Source organism: Apodemus sylvaticus, chromosome 3 (genome assembly GCF_947179515.1).
Source record: "Apodemus sylvaticus chromosome 3, mApoSyl1.1, whole genome shotgun sequence".
NCBI lineage: Eukaryota > Metazoa > Chordata > Mammalia > Rodentia > Muridae > Apodemus > Apodemus sylvaticus.
In genome coordinates, this window is record NC_067474.1 from 32,643,295 (window position 1) to 32,667,103 (window position 23,809).

The 23,809-nt window shown below is 37.0% G+C and overlaps 1 protein-coding gene across 1 annotated transcript in view; it reads right to left on the reverse strand.

Annotated features, from left to right (window-relative positions):
* Cnbd1 (cyclic nucleotide binding domain containing 1) overlaps positions 1–23,809 on the reverse strand; it is a 347,578-nt gene that overhangs the window by 309,842 nt on the left and 13,927 nt on the right. The window contains exons 2-3 of the mRNA XM_052175437.1: positions 12,184–12,256; positions 6,152–6,265 (exon numbers count right to left, since the gene is read on the reverse strand). Coding sequence (XP_052031397.1) covers positions 6,152–6,265; positions 12,184–12,256 — 187 coding nt within the window. The remainder of the gene's footprint in view (positions 1–6,151; positions 6,266–12,183; positions 12,257–23,809) is intronic.

Sequence of the window (23,809 nt, forward strand, 5' to 3'; positions counted from 1 at the left end):
GTCAAAGGGATACAAATTGGAAAGGAAGAAGTCAAACTATCATTATTTGCAGATGATATGATAGTCTACCTAAGTGACCCAAAAAACTCCACTAGAGAAATCCTACAGCTGATAAACAACTTTAGCAAAGTGGCAGGTTATAAAATCAACTCAAGCAAATCAGTAGCCTTCCTATACTCAAAGGATAAGCAGGCTGAGAAAGAAATTAGGGAAATGACCCCCCTTCAAAACAGCTACAAACAGTATAAAGTACCTTGAGGTGACTCTTACCAAACATGTGAAAGATCTGTATGACAAGAACTTCAAGACTATGAAGAAGGAAATGGAAGAAGACCTCAAAAAATGGAAAAACCTCCTATGCTCATGGATCGGCAGGATTAATATAGTTAAAATGGCCATTTTGCCAAAAGCATTATACAGATTCAATGCAATACCCATCAAAATCCCAACTCAATTCTTCACAGAGTTAGAAAGAGCAATCCTTAAATTCATCTGGAATAACAAAAAACCCAGGATAGCTAAAACTATTCTCAACAATAAAAGAAATTCTGGGGGTATCAGTATCCCTGACCTCAAGCAATACTACAGAGCAATAGTGTCAAAAACTGCATGGTATTGGTACAGTGACAGGCAGGCAGATCAATGGAATAAGATTGAAGATCCAGAAATGAACCCACACACCTGTGGCCACTTGATCCTCGGCAAAGGGGCGGAAAACATCCCATGGAAAAAAGATAGCCTTTTCAACAAATGGTGCTGGTTCAACTGGAGGTCAGCATGCAGAAGAATGGGAATTGATCCATCCTTGTCTCCTTGTGCTAAGCTCAACTCCAAATGGATCAAGGACCTCCACATAAAGCCAAACACTCTGAAGCTAATAAAAAAGAAACTGGGGAAGACCCTTAAGGACATCAGTACAGGGGGAAAGTTCCTGAACAGAACACCAATAGCTTATGCTCTAAGATCAAGAATTGACAAATGGTACCTCATAAAATTACAAAGTTTCTGTAAGACAAAGGACACCATCAAAAGGGCAAATCGGCAACCAACAAATTGGGAAAAGATCTTCACAAACCCTACATCAGATAGAGGGCTAATATCCAATATATATAAAGAACTCAAGAAGTTAGACTCCAGAAAACCAAATAACCCATTAAAAAATGGAGTAGAGAGTTAAACAAAGAATTTTCACCTGAAGAACTTCAGATGGCAGAGAAGCATCGTGAAACAGAATCTATTATGTAGTTCTAGCAGTCTAGATGTCCTGGAATTTGCTGTGTAGAACATACTAGCCTTCAACTCACAGAGCTCTACCTGCTTCGGCCTAGTGCATGCTGGTAATAAAGGTATGTTCTACAAAGCTCATCTTTGATAGTGCCTTTTATCTTTTTATTTATTTATTTATTTATTTATTTATGCAATATCCTTTTTTCGAATTTTCTTTATTTACATTTCAAATGTTATCCCCTTTCCTGATTTCTCCCCTGGAAACTCCCTATCCCATCCCATCCCCACCCTGCCTCTATGAGGGTGCTCCCTCAACTACCCACCTACTCCCACGTCCCACCCTGGTACTCCCCTACACTGGGGCATGGAGCCTTCAGAGGACCAAGGTCCTCTCCTCTCATTGGTGCCCAACAAGGCCATCCTCTGCTACATATGCAGCTGGAGCTATGGGTCCCTCCATATGTACTCTTTGGTTGGTGGTTTAGTTCCTGGGAGCTCTGGGGAGTCGTATGTTATCACACCAACAAAACTGAAATGAGGACAAATAGTATGATTATACAAAGCACCACCATTATCCATAGTACATGGTAGTAATGAGAGCGGCTATATTTCAAAGGCATGTCCACTATAGAACAGTAAGCTTATTAAACTTGTGCTTTTTCTGGATAAAAAAGAAGTTAAAGGCATATTAGAACTTTCTAAAGCTACATTGGCATTATTAGACAAAACAAAAACACAGAACTCCAGTCTTCAAGGTCACAATCCAGTGTTCTTTAAAAACTAAACAAAATATAGCTGTTTCTATACTTAATTTCTTCTATCCTAAAATTTTCTAGAAATTCACCTTCAATATGTTTCCTAATAAAATTTAAGACAGTGCCAATAATTCCAAACCATTTTGACCTCATCCTTGATCTATTTTTTAAGTTTTTAATTACCACTTTTTAATGTTCAAGTAGAAATGCTTCTCAATGTCTCAGCCAGATCCTCTGTTTATTTTCATTAATATGAAACTACTCCAAAGAGCTTCACTACTCCTGAGAAGCACTTACTCTCTCCTTGTACATGATGGATGGAGTTCTTCTGGTCTCTACAAGTGCTCTCACATTAATCCCCTCTCCAGATGCCCAGAGCCAAGCAGTTAAATGATTTATACAGCATTGACTATAACAATTGTGTTGGTCAATAGCTTTAATAATGCCTTTCTGTGACTGTTAAGCCACAGCAAAATCTATGCTCAGGCTTCATACGAGGCTTTCCTCTAGTGTCCATTGAACCAAAAAGAAAGTGTGGTTAAAACCACAGCTGACTAGTTTTGTAGGAACTAGGTACAGGATTGAGCCATTTTGGAACAGAAATAGGAAATTGAGTCCCGAATAGTTTGGACTCTTGGAAAGCTGGTGGTGCATGTGTTTTGTCCATGTTTATGTGAGAGGAACCCAATACAACATAACCACAAGCTGGAGGCAAACAAAACCCATAAGAAGCTCCTGGCTTCCAGGTCTAAGATCAAGTGCCATGAGGAGTGGTACCTCCAGGACAAAAAGGAGATCAGGACCATCCAAAGAGGAGGATAACAATAAACCAAGCTTCCCTCTCCTTTCTAAACATAGTAACCCTGGTCACACATTGCATAGATCAGTTATCAAAAATAGTTTAATAACAGAGGTGTTTAGTATTTGCTAACAATTGTTTCCCGACTGTATTTATAAATGTTGCTAAACCCATACTTTATTCCCATGGTATTGAATATACTGTGCAGTTTACATTTTTTCCTTTTCTATGTTGATGTTTAATATGAGTGAGAATAAAAAGAAAATTCTTAACAGGTGCAAGCATCCACATAAAACATCCCTCCCATCTATAATACAGGACCTCATAATAAATAAGAAGAACTAGAGTGGTGTATATAAATACATTTCATGAAGAACTCATGTGAAAGCAGCAACTGAGTTCAAAATTTTAATAGACTGATTTTTTAACTCAATTGGTGGCAGTATATTTATTGTCCCTTTGAAGTAGATTACTTTTCCTAATATGAAGAATATAAGTTAATGTTCAGTATTGTTAAGAGCCATATTATAGCATACTCAAGAGATGAAACTGTGATATTTCTTTTGCCATGAGGCATACACTGAATTCTATCAAACATTCTTTAACGTCTTCTTCTGAGAAGTGACTTTCTGAGATTTGTCCTTTATTTACTCATGTTGATTTCTTGCTCTTGAGTTAAGTTCCTTCTGTATTTTGGATCCTGCATGTCAAATATGGAATTTTCAGATTCTTCCTCCCAATTCATTGATATGTCCTCACTCTCTTCCTGTGACTTTGAAATGTGTCCTAGCTTACCATCAACTCTTGGCTAGCTTTCTTTGATTTCCTCTACTTCTTTGATATGTATCTAAAACATGTACCACAATTTTGACTTTTTGCCTAAAATTTTATAGGAATATTTTAAAGGATTGAGTTTAGGCTGTTGTTTAACTTCTAAATAGTTGGCTATCTTTTCTTCTAATCCTGATATTAATTTATTTTAATGCACTATGTTAGATAATAACTATGTACAACCTCTATGATTGTAAATAGGGATTCAAAGTTCTTTGTTTCGTGCTGGTTGGATTTTGTCAGTCTAACCTGGGTATAGCTAGGAAAAAGGAAACTCATCCCCCTCATGCTGACCTATAGACAAGTCTGTAGAGAATTTTCTCTATAAATAATTCACAAGAGGGGCATCCAACTATAGGTGTTGCTAACCTAAGGGAACTGGTCTTGGGTTGTAAGGCAGACTGAGCAAGTATAGAAAACATTACTCCTCTCTGGTTTCTTACAGTAAATATTTAATCTCAAACAGGGGTTTCTACCCTACATTTGATCATTTTGTTCCCAGGTGAAAGGTACAAAATTTATATTTATAATAAGCCTCAAAGCACTAGAGCTGGGCAGATACCTACCCTCTGTACAATTATGTCTTCTTCCCCATCAATAACCCTGAGTTATAACTTGCCATATTCTAGCTGGGCTGCACTTAACTCTGATTGGTCAGCCTGTAATGGCCATGTTTCCATGACACACAATGACCCCATGGCTTCTTCTCCTCCCTTCCTCTTCTTCTTTCTCCTTGTGGTCCTCCTAAGACCCCCAAGCCCAGGAACTAAAATTTCATCTACCTCTCTTCTGCCCAGCTACAGACTATAGGAGCAATATTGCATAGCGTTACTTGATGTATGTGAGGATTCTCTCACCCCTGATCTCTCATACCCAGGCCCAGGATTTAACATTATAATACATAGCAACAGACCAAACCTCAACAGTCTCTGCTTCTTTCCTGCCTGAGGTTGCTGATTCGCTTCCCCTGATGAAGAGGCTATAGTCTGTAAGCCAAACATTTTCTCCTCTAGTTGCTTTTATATAGAGTTTTATCACAGCAATAGAAACCCAACTAAGACACCATCTTTCAATGCATTACCTAGTTTCACAAAGAAAAACTTTCAACCTCCTATTGAATTATGTGACTTTAAGCAATTCTCAACAAACTTTTATATATTCATCCACTATTTTAAGACTAGTTTCTTCATAGATTCTTCTTGTGCTCAGATCTTTACCCCAGTGTTTTCTATTTAGTGTATCAGCAATATTTCCGCATTATATGGGTACATATGTGGTTCAGGACTTGCAAACCAGAGCTTAGTGATAATCCATGGTTAAGTCACAAGAGATTCTGGTAAGTTTCTGAATGAGCTATTTTAGAAAACGACATTTTTTCTTTTCCTGAAACTTAATAAATCTAATCTGTCCAAATCTATCACAAGAAGTATGAAAATAAAACCAATCTCCAAAAAAGGTGAAAGAGACCCGTGGAAGTAAAACAGCTATCAAAATTATAGTTTAAGCCTGAAGCTGGCTTTCTTCTCACATATATCAGAAATACACCTAAAAATCCCCACACTTCTTTAATTAGCTGATTGGGAACATAAATCAGTGTTGCTTGTTTTTCTGTTGTGTTATATATTTTGAACTCTGTATTAGTCATTTCTATGCTGCTATAATAATATATCAAAATAGAACTACCTTATAGATGAAGAGTAAATGTGGGCTTATGGTTTCAGAAGGATTATCTATAATACTGAAGGAATCTTGTCAGCAGGGGGCCAGTGCAGGAAACTGAGTAGTTTTGCAATGTTTTGTAATGTTCCATTGTGGCTAGGCTTAGTTTATAGAATAAGGCAGCATGAGAAACTTAGGAATAACTAAAATACCTCTCTATCCCCCTAAGTCTTCATTAAGCTTCAGAACTAGTGCACTTTTGGAAGGACCACAGGGAACACAATCAGTCAACACAGAATGAGTCAGTTCTACAGCTTTGGGGTATATAGCTGAAAAACTCTATATCAGCACATGGCAGAGATACTTGTACATCCATGTTTATTGCAACATTATTCAGAGTAGTCAAGCTTATGATCGCCTTACTTGATCATCAACAGATAACGAGAACAGGAAAATTTCCAATATGCACATCAGAATTTTACTCAGCCAAAAGAAAATTAATCATAAAAAAATTAGGTTGTTTGAAAGAAAACAGACACAATTGAAGACCATCATCTTAAGTGAAAGAGGCAAACGCTAAGGAAAAAAAAAAACAAGTTTTTTTTCTGTATGAATCCTATATTTTACAAGGAAAAATAAAATCACTTAAATTTATGATAGGTAAATATATGCATGAAATTTAAAAGAAGACTAGAGGGAAAATAGGAGACAGTGGACAAAAAGGGAATACAGAGAAGCTGGTATGTCGCAGACATGATCTCCTTGAATAAGATTGTTATGAAACTTAGCAACACTATGTAATATGAATACCTGTCAATTGCAAAAGGCACAAATATATCCACACATATATTTCACATTCAAAGAAAAAGAAAAATTTTACCTTTTGTCAACCTGTTGAGGAACTTTAGGCAATACTGTTTTTTCATGCAGGAATATTTGAGGATATTGCTTGATGAATGCATCGTGAGCTTCCAAATGAACGGAAGAATGTCGCCTAAAATAAGACAGGGAGAATAGGTATAAGAATCACACACAATTATTTTTAAAGTTTTGATTTAATATATTAATTTTTTATTAATTTTTACCAAGCTTTTTATTTCTGCACTTGAATAAAGCTGTTATTTAATTCAGCATACTAAAATTTTTCCAAAATGATTTCCAAGACTTTTGTATATACATGCATATATACATACGTACACTTACATATATATGCATGCATGTATTACATACAGCCTTCTAAATCTTTTCAATAATTGATGAAAACTTAATGCATTGTATTTTAGATCTATAGTAAAGAATTGTTATGTATGCGGAAAACCTCAGCATGTTCCAGTCTGGAAAGTCACTAAAATCGTCTAAGATAGTTTTGATGAGTAGACAGTTCGCTCTTTTACTGATAAATTAGAAATTCCTGTGGTACAAAAAGGTAAATTTCTGTGCTTTCAATATCCTCACCTGAGCGAATTCTTCCACTGTAAACATACCAGTAAACAAGATACATGGAAACAGGGCAAACTGTTACGAAATGTTGGGCAATAACTTTTGTGGGCATTTAAAATGTTGCCTCATGCAATTTCAATAACAATCACCATAATATGTTGTCAATATCTAAATATTCATCTTGATATCTTATTTCAGTAATTAGTAAAACGACCATCTTTCATAATAAACATGAACAAACATGTTGGCCAGTATTTGCTTTGTGGCAATGAATTAAAGAAATCCTCAATAAAAGGTTTTTTTGTTTTGTTTTGTTTTGTTTTGTTTTTGTTTTTGTTTTTCTTCTGTGAAGTGGTGGCACAATCCCAGCACTTTGGAAGCACAGACAGGTAGATTTCTGAGTTTGCGGTCAGCCTGGTCTACAGAGTGAGTTCCAGGACAGCCAGAGCTATACAGAGAAACCCTGTCTTGTAAAATCTAAGAAAATAAAAAGTGTTTTTCTTAGTTTTTGTCAATGCAAATGATGACACATTAAAATATTTCTAGCCATTTATTTTATCTAAGGTATATTTCCAAAACATTGTATTGATACTTGATACAAAACAAGTTACATGTATTTTTAAAATCTGATTTTACGTACCTTGATTCATACAGCCAGATGAGAGTGCAATTTAATTTAATGAGAGTGCAGTATTTTCATTATTTTCTCATTGCATGACAAATCTGATCATGTATCTACTCAGTTAAGTTTGTCCACGTATTTCCATTGAGTATTTCCAAAGATCTCACATAAGTGTACTTGAAAACTTACATTTAATAATCATCTATTTTACATATCTACATAAATTATTTAAATATGTGTTCTATTACATATACTGCAGTAAGGTTTCATTGCATATTTGTATAAACTGGTGATGTTGATACATACCTATTTATACATAAAGTACTTTTACTTTATTAATTAGCCATATCATGTAACTAGAATTTGAAGGATATATGATAGAAATTAAAACTGAACTAACTTAAAAGCCCATTTTTTCCCTTTTTTATTAGATATATTCTTTATTTACATTTCAAATGTCCTCTTTCCTGGTCCCCCCACTCCCCGAAAAACCCATAACCCATTTAACCTCCCCCTGTTCCCCAATCAAACCCTCTCCCATTTCCCTGTCCTGGTATTCCCCTTACAATGCTTCATCAAGCCTTTCCAGGACCAAGGGCATCTCCTCCCTTTGATGTCTAACAAGGCCATCCTCTGCTGCCTATGTGTCTGGAGCCATGGGTAACTCCCTGTGGAATCTTCGGTTGATAGTTTTGTCCCTGGGAGCTCTGGGAGTACTGGGTAGCTCATATCATTGTTCCTTCTATGGCACTGCAAACCCCTTCAGCTCCTTGGATCCTTTCTCTAGAAATTTCTCTAGATCCCCATTGGGGACCCTGTGCTCAGTTCAATGGCTGACTGAGAGTGTGCCCCTCTGTATTTGTCATGCACTAGCAGAGCCTCTGAGATATAGTCTGCCAACTAAAAACAGCAATGTTTTTCTCATTATGTCAGGCATTACCTTAGCCACTTTAGGTACAGTATGTCATTTAATTCTTGCCTATCTTCATGAATCACATACTCTTATTCTCATTTCATACATGAAAAACTTGAGACTCAAAGAACTATAGAAATATTTATTTTTGTGTACCTGCAGATTTTGCTTAGAAATGGATTCTAAACTGTATTCTGGATAGATTATCTTTGGAGTGGATTAAAATGAGTATATCCCTAAATATGAAGACCTAATTTACTTTTATGCCTCTCCTTATACAAGTGTGACAGACATCTACTTCACCTACTCCTTGGGAATTCCCAAAATAAACTGGATGAAAATGTTTGAAAATGGGTCCAAGAAGTGAAATAGATAATCAAGCGTTATCCCTGGAAACGATATAATAATCAGATCAAATATCCAAGTATTCTTATATGTTCTATATCGTAAAAATTGTTGTGGTAGTATATTCCTACCTCTCTATCTCCTATATTCAGGGACCTTGAAATTAAATGATGAAACTACACAAGATCATATAATAAGGTAAAAAACAGGTAAACTTAAGAAAGCATCCCCACAAAAACGGATCTATGACCCAGCTATGGATCCATGACCCAGTTCTAAAGGTATACTTTAGAACTAAAACGTCACAAGCTCAATGTGGTCAAATCCTATCGTTCTTATAAAATCTATAAATCTAACTTTCGTTCCTTTTTTTTTTTTTGATTTGGTTTCTCTGTATAGCCCTAGCTGTCCTGGAACTCACTTGGTAGACCAGGCTGTCCTCGAACTCAAAAATCTGCCTGCCTCTGCCTCCCAGAGTGCTAGGATTACAGGCGTGCACCACCACCCGGCTAAATCTAACTTTCATTTTAAAGTTTCAGATTTTTTAAAAATCTTCTGTAACTTCCATGACTTATTTTTATCCCCTCTAAAACCATATCATATACTGAATCCTTAAACCTCCAATATCAGTATATGATCCCAGATCTACTGAAAAAAAGCTGTATTTTTCCATGACCTGCGTTCAATTTTTCAAACTGTGGTTTCTTCAGCACTAGAATCCTACCATCAAGTTCTGATAGACACTAAGTGAAATGGCAGTACCCTGCATTGTTTAGGGGGTTTCTGAACAAACAATTCCAGGAAAATAATGAGAGAACAAAGGTTCGATAGACTCCTAAAATCCCAACCTAAAAAAAATAAATAACAGAACTCAGAAACAAATAAACAGAAAAACCAAAACAACAATGAAAATAAAAACAAAATCCCTTTATAGCCTAAAGAAAAAGAGGAGAAAAAAGGTTTATCAAAGTAAGCTACTTCGTGGCATACACATACTAGATGAAAATATATTGCATGTGTCCTATATTCTCTTCAAGCTGTCTATAAAATGTTCACTCATAAATTATATTTGCAATTTATCCTAAAGCAATGTATACTTTTTGTTTTAAGTTAAATAACCTAGAAAAGTTTAACCCAATTTACTTGTTACAGATTGTTTCTACCTAAATTTGTCTTTTAAATAATGTAGTCTACATATTTTCTTGACAAATTGAAAGAAAAATGAATACTGCCCTTTCACAACAATGGGAACAGGTGAAAGTTGATGTAAATTACCTAAATAAATATTTATGAACCTTGGTAATAGATATAATGTCAAAATATAAAATAAGCTGATGAGAAATGCTATATTACATAATGATGCTAATAAATTTAACATTAAGTCTTTTATCTAAATAAAGAGGTTATTCGATCAGTGATCTCTCCAGATACTACATTATAGTACAACTCTAGTCAATCTTCTCTACACTTATCTTAAAACTATTTAGGAACATAATTCTCTTGCTATGAAATCATTTGATCACCTTCCTTAGTTATGAACACAATTTCTTAACCAGTAAGATTATGACTTAAAATGACTGTCAACAAAGAGGTATATATAATAGTTATATACAAGAGGCATATGACCAGTTAACCATAAAGTTTAAATCTTTGCTTTCCATTTTTAAGACATTCCTAAGAAAATTGAAAAGATGTGTTTGAAATACTAACTGAAATATGACTTTAAGAAGTACTTTAAATAAGAGAAGGAGAAAATTTATAAACCCAAGGCATTTTGTCACGATAATCATGCTTGAAGAAAGGGTGGGAGCTCCTGGACAGCAGTAGCTATGCTATTATAATTCCAGAAGCACAGCTAACATAGAGATATTACAGCACAGGTGGTGTGAGTGAGAATTAGCCTCATAGGCTCATATGTGTAAATACTTGTTCCTCAGTTGAAGAACTGTTGGGGAACAAATATGATTGGCCTTGCTAGAATAGGTGTGACATTGTTGGAGAAGGTATGTCTCTGGGGTAGGCTTTGAGGCTTCAAAAACCCAAATATACCCATCCTCACTCTCTTCTCCTTCTTTCTCTCTATGGCTTCTATCTACAGATCAAGAAATTAATACTTATCTTCTGCTCCAGTGCTATGCCTGTCTGCTTCCAACAACAATGATTATGCACTAACTGTCTAAAACTGTAAATAAGCTCCCAATTAAATGATTTTAGGGGTCACCTTGGTCATAGTGTCTCTCAAAGAAATACCAAGGACTGGGATACTGCCCAGTAAGCCTGACCGGGCTCTTTGTAGAAAGAGTATGGAAGATTTTAAGACTTTGGACTAAAAAAATAGTTGAATACTTTAAGTAGGACTTAACAGTTCTTCCTAGCAGATGCATAGTAGAAAATCACATAGAGGTCAATTTGGACTCTGGAGGCATGGCTCCAGGGGTTTCAGAGGGGAACCATATTAATAAGTGGATTACAGACCTCTCTTGTCATGGTTCAGCAAAGACTATGGCTGCTCTTTGCCCTTGTCCTCAAAATCTGCCTGAAGCTAAATCAAAGAGATTGAAATTGAGAGTAGTTGCACTATTATGTAGTGATTAGTGACCATTCTTATGAAGATCTATAATAACAAAGAACAAGAAGGCGCAAAGAAATACAAAACGTAGAGTTTGAAGAGAAAAAGAGCAGCAGGCAAAGCAATTCTGGAGCCAAGTCCTGTGCTCCAGGAGTAAAATGTTTAAAGAAAGGACTTACTCAACATAGAATAAAGAGAGTTGTGCCCTCAGAGCAAGACCCCAACCAGCTAAGCTTCCAACTTATGAAAAAGAATTAAAGGAATGTTTAAGCAGCAAAGTAGTCTTTGGACAATAAAAAGCTTATGCAAATGCAATTCAAGGAGGGTGCCAGGTTCCGAAGCTAGTGAGCAGATTAAATAGGCAGCTTAGCCCTTGTTCTAGACTTAGAGTCAAGAAAAATAAATACAGGAAAGGTTGTGCAGAATCTCCCTCTACAGTAAAGAAAAGCTACTGAGACCAGGCATGTAACAGGGAAGGCCATATATAGAGGCCCAAAGGGGCCATTGCATGAATCTGGGAAGGTGAAGTCTGGGTTGCATCGGAGACTTCAAGATGCTAGAGAGGCAGGATTCATATGATTTCCTGTCAATGGAATCAGCCCAAGAGAGAGAAGATGTGCAGTCAGCAAATCTGGAAGGAATCCACCATTTAATAAACCTTTTATGATCAGACATGGCTGCAGGATGTGTCATTTGCCCTGCTGGATGATTTTGTGTTGATACTGTCCTTCTTCCATTGTATTTGTGTTTTCCACCATTTAAGACTTTGTACTTGTGACCGCTTTTTTCTTCACTGTAAAGAGCCCAATTTAGAATGAATTACATTTACTTTGTATTGAGTTGGTTAACTATGTCACATTTTTTCAGCATGTAGAAATAAACACCAGGTTTCAATTGTATTTCTTCATGTACTAAATCAGGTACCTGTGAGAATTTTCACATTTTTATTACTATGCATTATCCATAAACAGGCAGAGGCATCACGTTCTCTACGACAGGGAAAGAAATGCATGAGTAACTCACCCACTCTTTAGTCCTCTAATGTGGCATAAGGCATTCAGCTGGCCATAATTAATGGTTTTGCTCAGTCTCAGACCTGCGAAACAAAATCAATTAAAAGTGTGAGTAACTTGCTGTTATCTTATTAAGCAAGTGTATAAGTGATATTTAATTGGAAACATTCATCACACTAAGGAAAAAAATTCAGTGACCATGAAGTGAGATATTGTATTCACAGTCTCTAATACACAAATGAAATTCAGTATGATAATTAAGGTGAGTATGGAATTCACTTTTAAAATGTGTTTGGATCATATATGCTTATACCGACCTCCTTCTCCCTTTCACCCTCACCTATCTCTCCCCCATGAACTTCACATCTACGTATGTTTTCTATATGTCTTTTCTTTATATCCATGGAGTTTAACTGGTATTAAATACCTAATCATGAGTGTAGGATCATCCATCCACTGGAGGTGAGCAACCAGGTAAGTCCTCAAAAAAAAAAAAAAGGAACTTCTATCCCCAAAAAGATATCAATTGCTTATAGCTATGAAACCAGGGGTAGCCTGTTCGAACACCATGCCAAAATGGATTTTGGCTTGATCTTGTACTGGTCTTGTAAAAGATTGTGTACAGGAAACCATAGCTTCTTTGAGTTCATGAGTGTAGCTGTCCTGTCATATTCATAAGACACTATTTTCCAGCAATATTCTTTATCCTCTGTGCAAATCTTTATTTCCTCTTATGCATGCTTCTCAAGTTGTTGGGGAATGGTTTGTGATATACATTCCACTTAGGGCTCAGTCTCACATAGTCACTTATTTTGTCGTTATTGACCTTTTATGGGGTCCCTTATTAAATACTTGTCCACTTTTTTTTAAACATACTTTGTTGAGGAATGTGAGTTGTTCTAATGTTTTGGTATAAAGCTAAGTACTTGGAAGGCACTTTGACACTACATCCATTTAGCAAAGTAGTAATAATTTTCCCCTACAATCTATTGCCAGTTCTATGGCCAGGCTTATAGTGCCAGATATGAGTTCCCACCTGTGGAATAAAAGGCTTTCTATCAAATTGAAAAATCATTGCCTACCCCAATAACGTTTATACTATTGATGCACTTGCCATATCACTAGTGGTTATAGCTCATCGGGTTCACAGCTGGAGAAGACTGTTGATATTTTTTTCTCTATCTGCCTGCATAGAAATTTCTGTCCCTATGAAAGTAAGCCAGCAGGAAGAAAGCGTCTGGATCAGTGCCAGCTCTGTTTGCCCATGATCTGTGTTCAAAGTATGTAATGTTTTCAAAAAATGAAGTCTTACCATCAAGTAATGATGGGTAACTAATAAGAATATCAATATCCTGTATTGATGGGGTGAGGGGTACACATGTAACCAACAACTCAGAAGGAAACAGTGCTTAGCAAGTAGTAGGATATTTGACCTTTGGGACAAGCACAATATTGCATTGTAAGGTAATGCTAATTAAAGTCTTTAAGAATGTAAAAACTATACATATGTTTATAGTTATATATATTTATACATGACTTTTTCAAACAGTTTAAATTTTGATCTAGAAGAAGGTTTAGCAAATTCTAATTGCAGTAAGGAGTGGAATTGGTATGAGTCATAATAATTTAATTTCTCTGGGATAAAAATTGTCTTTCAAAATTATTTGCCAAGATCTTTAACATCTAAACTGGTCTCAGAACCACTTTAAATATATTTCAAAGAAACGTTCTCTTAGTACCTTATATTTCTCCTTTCATCCTCTCTCTCCTCCTGTCCCTTTCCTCTCTCATATTTTCTTATAAAGTCCTAGCTATGCAGACCTGCCCAACCCCATGCAAGAAACTTTTATTGATGCTCATTCTTCAGAGAGTTTTGCAGCATGTAGAATGAATTTCCAATTGAGAAAAATCACAAAACACTCCTTAAGAAACAAAAGTTCTGCTCACATCCAAGAAACAAATTAACTGTGATACTCTTTCAGTGCCATGATGAGAAAATGTCTTTCAAACAAGGTAATGAGTACAACATGTGGTAGATGTCTTCAAAGTGAATGCACATCACTCTGAAGACATCCACATCACAAGCCCTCTGATTACCCCAGAACAACCAGTGTTGTTAGAACTGTTAGAAACGTGAAATGAAACATACTAGTAAATACTAACTTGTACAAATCATTCCTTATTGAAAAGTTATTGAGAAGATAAGTTATTTAATAATCTTTTCAAGCCTTTTAAAAGTCATTCAATGACCACATTAAAATCATGAGGAATTGGTATGTACAAATATATAGATTCTCTTTTTTTGTTTTATTTTGTTTTGGTTTTTTTTTTGTTTTTCAGAGACAGGGTTTCTCTGTGTAGCCCTGGCTGTCCTGGAACTCACTCTGTAGACCAGGCTGGCCTTGAACTCAGAAATCCACCTGCCTCTGCCTCCCAAGTACTGGGATTAAAGATGTGCGCTGGAGAGATGGCTCAGCCTTTAAAGGCTAGACTCAAAACCTACATATAGGTTCTAATTCAGAACTCTAGAATAATATAATTGGGTTTTGTATGGACACTGGACACTGGATGATTTTAAAATTAAACAGCACTGTTTTCTTTTTTTTTCTTTTTATTTTCTATATTCTTTGTTTACATTCTAAAAGCTTCCCCCTTTCCCAGTTCCCCCCTCCCCATATGTCCCATAAGTCCTCTTCTCTCCATCCATTCTCCTATCTTTCCCCCTCCCTTTTCTCTGTCCTGGTACTCTCCTACACTGCTGGATCAAGCCTTTCCAAGATTAGGGCCCTCTTCTTTCTTCTTCATGGGAATCATTTGATATGCTAATTTTATCTTCAGTATTCAGAGCTTCAGAGCTTATTAATACCCACTTATCAATGATTGCATTCCATGTGTATTCTTTTGTGATTGCGTTACCTCGCTTAGGATGATTAACAGCACTGTTTTCTAAGTATGAAAACATAGTAAGAGGAATTCAAGCAGAAAGTTTATTGCTATTCAAACACCATAGCTTTTATTAAATCTAGAATTATTATTTATATGATTTAGGTACTTCCCTACCCATATTTCTCAGGTAAACATTAGCTGATAAAAGATTGTGTGTTTTAGTTTTGGTGTCATATGAATTATTTATTTCAAATCAAGCAAAATAAAGTTTTGATATATATAATATATTTGACATACTATTATTTCTGGTGTGAATGATATAAAATGTTGGTCATAATAGGTGTTTAAGTCATGGATTAGGAGGAGAGTTGTGTTAAGTACACATTAATCCACTTTCATGATGTGGTTGTTAAGCAGGCTCAGTAATAACTCAGTAATAATGAGTGATATGTAAAGGATGTGGCCTGCCACTAGATTGAGGGAGAGAGCTTGAATTTGGGGAATTCTGACCACAAAATGCACTCACAACGCTAGCATCTGTTATCTCCGTTATTCTTCAGTTAAGACAACTTACAGAAGAAGAGGAGGAGGAGAAGAAAGGAGGAGGAGGAGGAAGTTACAAAGCAAAGATTTTAAAAATAAGAGTTGCTGCATGACTCTGACAGAAAGAAACACCCACAGTCAAATAGTGGATGGAGCGTGGGGACTCATGGAAGAATTGTAGCCTGTAAGGGGACAGGAACTCCACAGGAAAACGAACAGAGTCAGCTAATCTGGACCCTTGGGCTCTGAGAGTCCGACCACCAAAACTGGACCTACAACTCCCTGCACATATGCAGCACTTGTGTAGCTTAACCTTCACATAGGTCCCGAACAACTGGAGTGGGAATTCACAAAAACTGCTGCCTACACATGGGATATGTTCTCTTAGCTGGGCTCCTTATCTGATCTCAGTGGGAGAGGAACCACCTAGCCAGCCTAGCAGAGCCTTGAAGCACCAGAGTGAGAGGTATACTGAAGGGGGGTGGGGGGTGGGGCGCACAGGCTGCCTGCTCAGAGGAGAAAGGTAGTTAGGAGAGAGGAGGTGAAGGATTGTGGGAGGGTGTGACCTGGAAGGGGGCAGTAAGTAGGATGTAAAGTGACTAAGTAAAATAAATAAATAAATAAATAAATAAATAAATAAATAAAACCAAATCAAATCAAAACAAAACAAAACAAAACAGAATAAGAGTTGCTGTCTTGAGGCTGGAGAGATGGCTCAGTGGTTAAGAGCACTGACTTCTCTTCTGGAGGTCCTGAGTTCAAATCCCAGCAACCACATGGTGATTCACAACCATCTGTGATGAGATCGGATTCCCTCTTCTGGTGTGTTTGAAGACAGTGTACTTACATATAATAAATAAATAAATCTTTAAAAGAAAAAAGTTGCTGCTTACTGTGACTATTTTGTTCCCCCTTCTAAGTGGGTCTGGAGCATCCTCACTTGGGCCTTCCTTATTTAACTTCTTTTGGGTCTGTGCAGTGTAGGGCTTTCTGAACATTTGGGCTAATATCAACTTATCAGTGAGTACAGATCATGCAGGTCCTTTTTGGTCTGGGCTACCTCACTCAGGATAATATGTTCTAGTTCCATCAACTTGACTGGAGAAGGGAGGGTGAAAAGAATAAAGGAGCAGGGGCAGTCATGGGAGAGACAGTAGAGTCTCACAGAGGACCAGGGTAATGAATGGAAATATGCAGCTGCCTGTGGTAGGGCTCAGGGGGTATTACCTAGGAAATCCCAGAGACCCAGGATGAAGAAGCCTCCCAGGAGTCAATGCAGGTGACCTAAGCCAAAACGCCCAACAGTGGGGATATGGAACCTGAAGAGACCTCTTCCAGTACCCAGATGGATTTCCTAGTGGAGGGGTCAGGACACCAAACTACCTGCAAAACTTTTGACCTTAAATTGGTCATGGCTAAAAGAAATATAGGGGCAGCAAAAGACCAGAGACTGAAGAAATAGCAGACCACTGACCAGCTCGCTTTGTGACTTGTCCCATGGGGAGGCAACAATCACTCATAATATTAATGGTGCTATGTTGTACTTGCAGACAGGAACCTAGCCTAGTAGCCCTCTGAGAGGCTCTTCCTTGCATCTGACTGAGACAAATGCAAATACCCAGACAAACACTGGAAGGAGGTCAAGGACCCGATGAAAGAGTTAAGGGAAGCATTGAGGTCACAGTAAGACCAACAGTGTCAACTAATCTGGAACCCGGGGAGCTCCCCAGACTGAGCAACCAACCAAAGAACATACACAGGCTGGTCCAAGGTCCCCAGCACAAATGTAGCAGAGGGCTGCCATGTCTGGACTCAGTGGGAGGGGATGAGCCTAATCCTATAGAGACTTGAGGCAGCAGGCTGGGGTGGGGGGTGGGGAATACAGGCTGGGCGTGGGGGTGGGCTGCACTGACACAAAAGGCAGAGGAAATGAGGGGAGGGGAAAAGAACTCTGCAAGGGGAAACAGGAGGAGGGGCAGTTTTTGAGATGTATATTAATTATTTAGTTAATTAATTAATGCAGAGGGAAATATTTTAAAAGACACTATCCCATGCTACTGCTGGCTACTCACTGCCCTGGCAGTCATGCTGCCACTTCATGGCTAGTCCCATGCAGCAACCGCCAATGTCCACACAGTGAACTCAAAACTCAATTGATATAAACACAAGCTAAACCCCTAGATGAGGCAAATGCACCCTACTATTATTTAATCATCTATCTAAGAAATCCCCAATACTTATAGCTCCCAGGACTATGTGGTTCTGGCTCCTCTCCCTCTCCTATAAGTTCCATCTTGTCTCTTCCTCTTCATCTCTTTTTCTCCCAACCCCCCCTCTCTCTCTTCATCCTTATCTCCAAAATTCTCAGGTACCTTCCTTTTCCATTGTCCAAACACAGGCTCTCATCTACCTTGTACCTGCCTTCACCTGCATATAGACAGCAATCCACAAATTAATTAATTAAAAGAAAAAGACAAGTATCTAAAAAAGAAAAAATAAGTATAGACTAGAAAAGACTAGAAAAGTCTTTTTTGCCAGTAAAGACTAGAAAAATTAAAATTCCACTTGTTTAAAAGAAGAAGAAAAAAAACTTGCATGATAAAGAGCTATCAGGAGTCCTAAGATTCCATTCTTAACTTGGAACAGTCCCCTAAGTTCAAAAACAGCAACCAATATAAAGCACTTATAGGCTTAATTCATCAAAATTGTCTTTGTTATTAAGCCTGTTCTTAGCTGTGTTTGTTACAAGGGTCTTTATATGAAGAGTTTTAGCCTTGTAATAGATGTCTTTGAAAGCAGATTGCTTAAAAAATAAAGAAACTAAGTGTTTCAATGTGAAACTGCGACTATTGAAAAGGGCAGATGTTGATTTTTTTTCTATTGATCAAATCAGGAATAAAACTCAAATAAGAAAAAACTACAAAGTTTACATTTGTTTTCTAGTGTTCTTTATCCCTGCTCAGATGACAAAGGCAGCAGGGGCTTAACCTTAGAATGAGGTTAAAAATCTTTGATTTTAACCAGAATACATGTGAAAAAGGTTTGAAGCTGATACCTATAAATTAATCCTACACTCAAAACTCAGAGTGCAATTAAATATTCAACTGTCTATTTTCATATTGGGCATATGATCATTGAATATTATTAAGGTGGAAGTTTGCTTCAGTAAATGTAGCTTATTACTTTAGTCTTATATCAAAGAAAGTATGCATAGATTATATTTTCTCCTAATAAAAAGTGGTCACAGGCACACACAGTAAATTGTTTCCGATATTGTTTTGTTGTTGTTGTTGTTTGTTTATTGTTGTTGTTTGGCTGGTTGGTTGGGTTTTTTGTTTTGTTTAGTTGGCTGTTTGATTTCTTTGATAAAGAGATATTTTACTCAACCCTCAAAGAAAGTCAGAACAAACAATTTATACTTAACAATCAAAACAAGTTTACTGTGGAGATCTATAGCATATGGTTTAGAGTACATAGTAAAAAAGCTACTATGGGGAAGTTGAGTCTCAGAACACATTTCTATTTTTCCAATAGAGAAGCCAACAAGTATACATTTAAGAAATATCCCTAACATTCCCTATCTACTAATTTTGTTCCTAATAACAAGAGCAATTTTAATCAAATCTTTTTAACTCTCAGTGAGGTGAAAGCGTGGACCAGTAGAGCCATTGAGAAAAATGTCACAATGACCCTGTGGAAATGTCAGAATACAGCGTGTTGAAAAACAGAAGAGTGAGATCCTTGAAAAGGTTTCTGTGCACACTAATAATTAAACCAATGATAAGTAGAACCTTTCTTAATATAATTACCAATGTGTAAATAAGGAGTTTAGTATTAATAAAACAGAAATATTAGCAAACTTGTTGTTCCCCTTATACTATAACTGTAGTGGGAATTAAAAGATCCACCTTGCCAACTCTCTGCAGCAGTGCAGGACCATGCTTCTGCCTGACAATTTCTTTTTCTTTCCATATGTATACACACATATATACATATACATATATACACTTTATTTACATTTCAAATGTCCTCTTTCCTGGTTTTTCCAAAAAAATGCCCTAACCCATCCCCCTTTTCCCTTGCTAATAATCCACCCACTACTGCTTCCATGTCCTGGCATTCCCCTATACTGGGGTCATTTACCCTTCTCAGGACCAAGGGCTTCTCCTCCTTTTGATGTCCAAAAAGGCCATCCTCTGCTGCATATGCGTCTGGAGCCATGGGTCCCTCCATGTGTACTCTTTGGTTGGTGGTTTAGTCTCTGGAAGCTCTGAAGGTACTGGGTGGTTTATATCTTTGCTCCTTCTATGGCACTGTAAACCCCTTCAGCTCCTTAAGTCCTTTCTCTAACTCCTCCATTGGGGACTCTGTGCTCAGTTCAATGGTTGGCTGAGAGCATCCCCCTCTATTATTTTTAATGCACTGGCAGAGCCTCCCAGGTGATAGCTATATCAGGCTATTTCTAACACTATGTTCGGGCAGGGTTCCGCTCCTCCGGACCCAAGTTCCCCAGAAGTCCTGCTAGCCTGGCTGTCTCTCCATGGTAGGACCCATGCCACCAGTGCGGTTCCACGTGTTCATCTTGCTTCTAGCCAGCACCCAATCACTCATGACACTTAAGCAAACAATGAACTCTACCACAAAACTGTAATATTAAAAAGAAGTTTGACAGGAGAATATTCAAGGATTATAAGCATGATCAAGTCATTTTATATACTTAGATCAGTGGTTCAAATCTAGGGAAAGAAAATAAGGTGTTAATAACTCTATGTATGTTGAGAGTTCATTAAGTATAGCTGTGTTAACTATCAATAGAGAACTTATTTATATATTTTATCTATTTTTTATTGTTTTTATAAAATTCCAAATTTAATTTTCTGTCAAATAAAAATGAATAAACAAGGCATTTGGCACAACTAAATAAACCACTTAGGCAAGCCTATCTCCAAAATCATAGACCTTCAATCCTATTTATTTACCAGCTGCCTTAGTTGGTCCAAGCTCTGTAACAGCAGTCTGGAAGACAACTTTGTTTCTATCTCTCCTTTGCCTGTAAAATGGCTCTGGTCCTCTCCCATTGCTTTCTCTGCCGGCCTCCATCTCTAAATCTACAGGCTTAGCTCTGGCCCTGATACCTGCAAACCTGCCTGCTTTGTTCACAATGCATCCTTGTCAGGTAATTATCTCTCTCCCTCTCATAATCCTCCCTCAACCTTCTTCCCTTTCCTTACTCTAAAGTCTAGCTCTAGATATGTAATTCAGACATCTTTTTGTAGACTAATCAGATAAAAATCCAGCATTACTTGGCCTAAATCTAGCCACAAATCTCTTTCACTGGTTCAACCTGAGGCAAGCTAGATTCTTACATCAGAAAATCATCTGAAATTCACATGAAAAAGTGACATATATTATATATAATTAATATTGTATATATAATATTAATTAAAATTATATAATTAATATTATAGATATATAATACTTAAAATGAAAGCTTAAAAGTGAAACTCAAATCTTCCAATCAATAAGTGTACCAGGGAACTGATAAACATACAAAACTAATGGCTTATAACATGTTTCATATTATTTAAAATCTTTAGCTTTTAGGTAACTAAAAACTGAAACTGATTTTTGGATTTTATTTCGCCCCAGTCAGAATGGCTATCATTAAGAAAACAAATGAGCCAACATGGTGGTGCACACCTAGGCCATCCTAGGATACATGGTGAGATGCTGTATTAAAGAAAGAAAAAAAAAGAAAAAGATGTAAAAGAAGAAGTAACTGAGAAAATTATGTTTCTATATATTTGCTCATAAATACAGATGCATGTACACATATATGGATGTAACAATAAATTCAGAGTAAAGGAGACCATGAACTTGAGAGATGGGGTTGCAGGATGGTACTAGGGAGAGCAACAGAAAGAGACTTGAAGAAAGAAAACAACAGGGATGGTAGAAAATGATATATTTCAATTAAAAACAAATAAAAAATTATGAAGTATTTATGCATATAATAATTTAGAAGAATTGTAAGTGAATTATGTAGTTAAAAAAACTAGATTCAAAAGATCATGAGCCAAAATATGTGACTTCTGAAATAGCAAAAACTCTAATGTTAGAAGTCAAATCATTCAGTCATATAGCCTGAGGGATAAGAAGGAATTTTGAACAACAAAGAAGTGGTTAGTGGCTATTCAGGAAAACAATTTTGTTTCTTGTTTTGTTTTGGGTTGGTTTAGGTTGGGGTTTGGTTTGTTGTTGTTTTGGTTTTCCAAGACAGGGTTTTTCTATGTAGCCCTGGATATCCTGAAACCCACTCTGCATACAGGTCTCAAACACAGAGATTCTCCTGCCTCAGCCCCCTGAGTGCTAGTATTGAGGGTGTATACCACTACACCTGGTTTCCCTTGTTTTATATCTTGCTTATGGCAGCAGTTAGAAAATGAAATGCTGGCCTTCTAGTTTCCATCAGCACCCAGGAGCTGCCTGAGCCATAGCTCTCCACATTCCAACCCTGCAAGATGGTAAGTTGTCCTGAAAGAGTGCTGACACAACTAAGCTCACAGGTGAGACAGCCACTACTGCCCCAATAGCTGTTTCAACTGGCACCCACCCTCGGCCCAGAGGAACAGGAACCTCAGGGCAGCCAAGGACAGGATCCTTCCAGTTTTCTTCTGTGTCAAGGATCTGAATCTGTGATACAGCTCTCAAAAATCCCATTCTGCCCAGTGATAGATTGTCCTCTAGAAGTGCTGACAAACCTAACCTCACAGGATCACAGGCTCATAGGAGGGACAAGTCCCGACAGAGATAGCAAGGCCAGTTAACACCAGAGATAACCAGATGTCGAGAGGCAAAAGCAAGAACATAATAATAGCAAGGCTACCTGGCATTATCAGAACCTAGTTCTCCCACCACAGCAAGCCTAGAATACCCTAACACACTACCCCAACAGGTAGAAGTGCTTAAAGAGGAAAAACATAAATACCTAAAAGTAATACAGGAAAACACAATGAAATAGGTAAAGGAATTGAAAGATATAATACAGGATCTAAAAATGGAAATACAAACAATAAAGAAATCACAAAGAGAGACAACCCTGGGGATAGAAAATCGAGGAAAGAGATCAGGAGTCATAAATCAAAGCATCACCAACAGAATACAAGGGGGAAAAAGAGAGAATGTCAGGTGAAGATACCATAGAAAACACTGACACAACAGTAAAAGAAAATGGAAAATGCAAAGAGCTCCTAACCCAAAACATCTAGAAAAATCCAGAACACAATGGTAAGTCTAAACTAAAGAATAGTAGGTATAGAAGACAGTGAAGATTCCCATCACAAAGGGCCAGTAAATATCTTCAACAAAATTATAGAAAAAAACTTCCCTAGCCTAAAGAAAGAGATGCATATAAACACACAAGAAGCCTACAGAACCCCAAGTAGATTGGACCAGAAAAGAAATTCTTCCTGTCACATGATAATCAAAACACCAAATGCACTAAACAAAGAATATTAAAAGCAGTAAAGGAAAAAGGTCAAGTAACCTATAAAGGTAGACCTATCAGAATTAAACCAGACTTCTCAACTGAGACTATAAAGCCAAAAGATCCTAGGCAGATGTCATACAGACCCTAAAAAAACACAAATACCAGGCCAGGATACTATATCCAGTAAAACTTTCAATTAACATAGATGGAGATTCCATATTCCAAGATATTCCATAATAAAAACAAATTTACATAATATGTTTCCACAAATCCAGCCCTTCAAAGAATAATAGGTAGGAAACTCCAACACAAGGATGGAAACTATACCCTAGAAAAAGCAAGAAAGTAATCTTCTTTCAACAAACCAAAAAGAAAATAACCACAGGAACATAATTATACCTCTAAAAACATTCACTGGTCCTTAATTTCTCTTAACATTAATGTACTTAATTCCCCCAATAAAAATACATAGACTAACAAACTGAATATGTAAACAGGACCCAGAATTTTGCTGCATACAGGAAACACACCTCAGTGACAAAGACAGACCTCCCTCCAAGTAAAAGGCTGGAAAAAAATTCCAAGCAAATGGTCAAAAAAACAAGCTGAAGTAGCCATTCTAATATTGAATAAAGTCAACTTTCAACCAAAAGTTATCATAAGAGCTGAGTAAGGGACACTTCATACTCATGCAAGGAAAAATCTACCAAGATGAACT